A 6,634-nucleotide genomic window follows, 5' to 3' on the forward strand; every position below is an offset into this window, starting at 1 on the left:
AAAACACTGTGTGCACTCTGCTTCTATTCTAAGCAGAACAGTCAGAAGTCGCCAAACACTTTAAATCTTTGTGCATTGTTGAAAAAAAAATTCTTTGCAGATTTCATCTACACTTAGTTCATCCAAATACACTGGGCATGGCACAAGGCAATGAAATTGAGTTTTGACGCAGTCATTGTGCTTCGGAGCCATGTTTTTAAGCGGCGTGGCGAGCTAAACGATCTTTCAGCTTCTGCAGTGATTGACCAATTGACCATTGACCAATTGACCAATAGCAATTTTACAAGTTTTTTCACACTGGCATAAAACTCTTTGACAATAATAGGCCTAAGTCCCATTAACTTGTTTCGAACATCGCACACATACTTAATCGGCCCAAATTTCTGATGGAAGTGGCTTAAATCGTGGCCCAAAATTTTCACGTCGAAGCCATATCGTTCCAACGCTGTAACAGCACTGTCGTTGACTGTGCCAGATACTAAAACTTCAAGCATTTAGTGAGTTTTTATTTCTTCGCCATTGAAGCGGTGGGTGAGGCCTTGCACTATGCTGTCAATAGATGCATAGAACTGCCTTCTGTAATGAGGAGCGAGGTCATGGGAAGCACTTTGCTCACAGCTCTTTCTTAAAATTTGGACTTTAGCTAAGCCTAAGCTATCTACTTGCTGCTGAAATTCCTTGTATAACTGCATAAATTGTTCTTTATTTTTAAGACTCTGGTAATTAACTTTTAAGTTTTCAACCAGCTCCATCATGTCGCTGATGGTAGGTAGGCTAAGACTTGATCTGCAACAGGCCAGTCATCTTTTCAAGTGGTTTAAATAAAACTTGGCAAAACTGTAATGCAAAATATGTGTTGCCTTGCAATAATTGGGAATAAAGGCCTAATGATTTCGCATTGTTGAAATTTTGAAGTGTGGTGTTTAGCAAGGCTTCGTAGTTTGACAACACTGAAGAAATGGCCGGTACACGTGTCAGCCATCTTGTTTGGCACAAAGTGTGCAAGCCATGGTGGGATTCCTCCTGCAGGGCGATTTTGAACTTGCCAGACTGACTTTGCAAACTATTTAGCTCCTGAACAATTCCCATAGCATTATGCAGGGCTCTATTGCATATTTGCGTTGTCTAGCAAGTCGGAGTTTCCAAGCAAACAACTAAAAAGTTATGTAACAAAATAAAAAAAAGTGAAAATAAAACACAAAAGTAAAAAAAATATAAAAATTAAATTTTTATCTCTACATTAGTGGGGGGTAATTTTGCATTAGTTACCCCCCCACTCCAATTGGTGGGGGGGGGTAATCACCCTCGTGGCCCCCCTCTAACGGAGCCCATGCTGATCTAAATTACTGAATAGCGAAGTTAAATTGCACACAACTCTCAAGATTTGCGACGATGTTGCAGAGTGATTGCCACTTCATGTCTTGCGTTTGCTAGAGTTGATGCGCCACCTTACGGCTCATTTCTTCTTTATATACACGACAGTGGTGTCACTGTGTAAATGCAAAGTCATTCTGTATCCGCTGAATTATTTTCCTTTTTTGTGGCTTGAAGGGCTTTCTCCAAATTCTTCCTGTCATTTGAAGACACTTCTCGTTTGACGCTCATTGCCAACTTGGAAAACACAGTCGTTGACGTCTCTTGGTAACTGTTAGGGCTCTCTAGGACTTTATTGCGGATGTTGTTTTGAGAGTTAGGTCTTCCGAAAGAGTATTTGCTTCCCTTTTTGTTTCTTGGCCAAGTTTTCATGTAGATGTGACTTGCCGGGTCGGTCTTTAAAGTCTTGCGCAAACTTTTTCTGAATCCGGGCGCAGCAAACGTGTAGATAAACGGATTCACACAGGCGTGGGCGTATGAGAAGCAAAATCCAACAAGGTTCATGATGACCCTTGTGACCGCATATTGAACATTCTTGTAAATCTGTGACATCTGCAAACAGCAACGCATTGTCAGGAAGAAGCAACTTGGACACGAACGTCATCGAATGCCAAAGATTGACTTAGAATAAAATTTGGCAAAAAAAACACTAATCTCACAAGGACGATTTCGGAATTTTTAAAAGTTAGGCAAAATTGGAAAGATAACCTTCAATCGAACTAATGTGCGGTAACCTAACTCACCATAATCATAGTGTAGAGATGATGGGGGAACCAGCATACGAGGAATGCAATAATAAGACAAAACACCATCACAGTTGTTTTCAAATATTCCTTTCTCTCGCTCTGATCACCAACCCTGAGATCAAGATGTACTTTGTTTGCAAACAATCAAACCAAGAAGATAATCCAACAAATCACGAGATCAAAAGTACCCTACAAAATAGTACAAATAAAACAACAACTATTGAGGTTACATAAAAGGTCAAGAAAATGACTTATTACTTGTTAGGTTGCAACTGAAAAGCAATGCTATTAACGTTTTTCGGCGAAAGCCCACATCAAGCCATCTTCAGGCATTTGAAAGAATGATTTACATTGTATACTAAAGTTTCCATTGTAAATTTGCAGTTTTTTTTTTGTTTATTCTTTTTTCGTATGAGAGGTTGTTCTTTTAGACTACATTTCATTGGGGTCAAATGTTCGGGCATTCTTCGAGCAGCCACTAGATTGTAGAGTCCTCCAGCGTTGACAGGCCAACTTCCCTTGGAGGAGTAAACGTCGGGCAGTGGTAGAGGATGTGATCTGCTGTCTGTTCCTCTGCACCACAGTTGCATGCCGCAGATGTTGACAGGCCCCATTTGTGCATCAAGGAAGCGAAGCGCCCAACACTTGTGCGGAGACGATTCAGCCGTACCCAGGCAGGTCGTCTGAGCTCCTTTCCTGGTGGCATGGGTCCAGCGTCGGGAACAAAGGTGTGGAGTCTGAAAGTATTGTCTGTCCACTTCTCTTGCCAGGTATTGGCGATCCAGGATGAGGCACTGGTGTTGTGCTCCAGCAAGGATTGTGCTTGAGCGACAAAGGGGCTTCTCGATTTGAGGCGTTTCTTTATTACCGATCTGGTGATGTAGCTGTGGAGCGCGTGGTGTGGCTCCAGTGACCGGCGAGCCAGGGAGAGTGTGGCAGCTTTGCGGCGAAGCTCAGCAGGGGCAATCCCTGAAAGAACTGGTAAAGATTCGGTAGGTGTAGGTTTCAGGCATCCCGATACAATACGCAAGGCGTCGTTGATGGGTTTGTCGAGCAAGTGAGTATGAGCACTACGACACCATACAGGGGCGCAGTACTCCGCGGTGGAATGGACAAGAGCCAGGGTAGTGGTGCGCAGAGTTGTTGCTGTCGCACCCCAGCTCGTACCTGCCAGTCGACGAATAAGGGCAACGCGTGATGTTACTTTCTTGCGAAGTGATTCCATTTTTGTTTATTATACCACATGATAAATGCCGGGGTGTTGCCTGCTGTCGTACGTTCATCGTCTTTTGTTTTTGGGTTTGGTTATTTTTAATCAGATTCGAAATCCTGTTTTTTAACACAAAATCTCACTTACGAAACCACAGTATTTTTCCTCATGTAACAAAACACCTCCCTTCCAATAAAGAAGTACAGCACTGTCACCAGCAAGAACGGTATGACGTAAGTGATGACGAGCAAGAGTATGACGTTTATGTTGTGAGCTTCTTTGTTATCCCATCGGCATTCCAAAATGCATTTTGCTGCAATAAAAAAAAGAAGGAAAATGAATGCACTCTCGGTGGACGAGCTCAAAGTATGACAATAATCGAGGTACGCTCAGTTAAATATTTTCTTCTGGAACAAGGGGGGAGGGGAGGTTTCTGACGGGAAAAATTAACCTCCAGGGTGGGTAACCGGCCCTGCGTCAAAAGCCTCTACAAGTATACGAAATTACCAGGAATGAATAACCTATCAAGGCTTTGTCAGTCCGAGGATAGAGATTCAAAATCAACCAACCAACCTTTTTCAATCCGTAGATTACAATGTCACATCCAATCGACGTTGCAAGTTTAATGGAGCTACATGAAGCATTTCCTTACAGCTCTTGCCAATTTTGTAAAAAGTAAAACAAATTGAATAGCAACTTACTTGAATCAGAATTATTAAGAGAGATATTCTTCAATTCAAAATACATTAGATTAGGAAGAGCAAGGATTGATGCCAAGATCCATACAATGGTAATGATGAGAAAGCCAGTCAACCTTCCAGAAGCCGTGATGAAGCTCGTATTGACTTTAAACGGCAGCATGATGGCGATAAAGCGCATGAGAGCAAGTGAACACATCGTGAAGATGCTCACCGCCATTGTTAAAGTGCTGAAGTAATGCAGAGCTGGACATAAAAATGCTCCATAAATCCAGCCCGGTACAGTGAAGTAAACCGCCTGAGCAAAGCAAAATAATCCTCAGCAAAGCCAAGAAAACTCTTTTTTTATGAAACTTGAACATCAAGTTAACTACAGTACAATGTTTTTTTTTTTATGTCTATGTCAATGATTTGGTTTGATAACGAGAACGAGTTACCGAGATCGGCAGAATAACGTTTCTGATTGTTGAAGTGTTGTTTTTAGGGAATTATTTTATCTATTAGGCCGTTGAATGGAGGACAGTTTAGAAATGAGTTGCTTGAGCGTACACCCTGAGAGTCGAACCAGCGCAACGTGATCTTGAGTCGAGCGTTTAACCATTGAGCCAGAAGGGGTTGGCTAAACCATTACACATGATCAAAGTATTAACATGGAAGAAAGAGACACATGAGCTGGAAGAAAAAAAGTGTAGGTTTCGAAAACGAGAAATTACAACTTTTTTCTTATGAATTCTATGGTCATGTGTTATGGTTTACCCTGTCAATGTTTGTTGAAATGACGCCAAAAACCACCTCGACATGTTTTACCTACACCTTGTAAAATTTAACTTCTAACCTGATAAGGGGCGCTCACGAGCAAATAAATAAGATCCGCAACCGCTAGATTTAAGACAAGTATGCTGTGTACTGGATGCTTAATGATGCGTTGCGTTGCTACAGAAATGTAGATGACTAGGGAGTTGCCAAGGAGACCAATGAAAAGAAGAATGCTGATGATGACAGGGGTGAGTATCTTGGATACCTCGTGAAAGGTGCGCAAGTCATCGAGCGCTCGATTAACTGGAAAGACAAAAATACGATTATTTAACAGTAGCCTAGCATTGTCAAAGGAGAAACTCCCCTGCTTCAACAAGTCAGTAAACGTCACCTTCTCGGGTTGGGACACAGAATAGGCTACAACATCCAATAAACTTAGTTTACGATAAAACTTCCCTATTATTAAAACCGATCAAAGGTAAACGAAATCAAGGAAGACAAGCAGAAACATTCATGCGAAGGGTTCCATCCCTTGTAAGGAACAGGTCGGAAGAACTGCGACAGTTGGCAGAAAATCGCCAATTATGAGACATTTTATATACCTTATTTTACACCCAACTGGTGTGAAATAAATTATTATTGACAAATGCGTCCCGTGCAGGGGTTAATATTGGACCCGTACAATTGTTTAAGTTTTTTTCCTCTTCACTAAGTCGGTCGCGTAGCCGAGTGAGTTGTCGGGAGGGTTAGGATGTGGTTGACAAACTTTAAATGTAGAACTTGTATAATGGTGAAAGATTTATGAACAATAAAGCATCGAACAACAGACTGGTCTTGGCTGATATCTCAAAACCACCAGTCTGCAGGAAGAGCATGAATTGTAAAACTGCTCTCAACTCACGGTCGTTTGCTTCATTGTTGCTTGCACTCAAGTTGTAAAAGTCCATCTTTGATGATCATCAGATATTCATTGTTGCACAATAAACGATCACTCATAAACTAAACCATTGTTTGTACGTCATCATACACTAAGTAACAATAACAACCTGAATAAAGACCATATGGTTTTGAATTTGTTTTGTCTTGGACTTAGTGAACTAGACATTCACTAAGCCAGGGGTCACCAAACTTTGTTCTCTGAGGGCCGGATTGCTGCGAGATTAACAGCTGCGGGCCGGATACAAATTGCGAAAAGATATACAACTATTTAGAATCTCCATTGACTTGAATCGAGCACAATAAATAACAAAGTCAGCGGTGAAATAGCAAAGTTGTGATGAAAATCGAAAGGTTACTGAAAAAGTTATCTCCTTCTGTGATGCACTGCAGGGCATCGTGCTCTTGAAAAAACATTACATCTTTCCAAATTTGGCCTAGGCTGTCCGTCCCCCATTTGTGGTGGCCTAATGATAAACAGCAACGCTAGTCCTTTACAAAAAGTTTGGTAACAGTTGTAGTGCAGCTGTTATTTCCGCAGCACGTGGCGGGCCGGTTCCGGCCCGCAGGCCGTAGTTTGGTGACCCCTGCACTAAGCAATGCAGCAATTTAAAAAATCAAAACTATAATCAATCAGCTGTTTGTAATATCTATAAAGTTTGTCACATCTTTGACCATTACGGCAAAACTTTAACAATGTGTAACCAACTTTTATTGAACCGCAATACAAATTTAAAAAAAATGTGCAACATTTCAAACCTTTGAAGTGACTAAAATAACTGGTTTAATATAATCCTTAAGTTATCGAATCTGAGTGGTTAATTTAGCCTACTTTATACAGTACAGTATGTCCAATCACAAGCTTGGATGCGGATTCATAGGTGCTTACGCAACGTATAACTCTCTGTAACGTC

The 6,634-nt window shown here is 41.3% G+C and overlaps 1 protein-coding gene across 1 annotated transcript; it reads right to left on the reverse strand.

Annotated features, from left to right (window-relative positions):
- Positions 1–1,506: 1,506 nt before the first annotated feature.
- Positions 1,507–5,731, reverse strand: LOC145781313 (galanin receptor type 1-like). Its single transcript, XM_082593090.1, has 7 exons — positions 5,686–5,731; positions 4,864–5,087; positions 4,032–4,326; positions 3,486–3,643; positions 3,259–3,280; positions 2,118–2,227; positions 1,507–1,926 (listed from the first exon to the last, which is right to left on the reverse strand). Exons 1-7 carry the CDS (start codon positions 5,729–5,731, stop codon positions 1,507–1,509), a joined length of 1,275 nt encoding a protein of 424 aa, XP_082449216.1.
- Between the last annotated feature and the right edge of the window lie 903 nt (positions 5,732–6,634).

This window comes from Aplidium turbinatum, chromosome 12, assembly GCF_918807975.1.
Source record: "Aplidium turbinatum chromosome 12, kaAplTurb1.1, whole genome shotgun sequence".
Classification (NCBI taxonomy): Eukaryota; Metazoa; Chordata; class Ascidiacea; order Aplousobranchia; family Polyclinidae; genus Aplidium; species Aplidium turbinatum.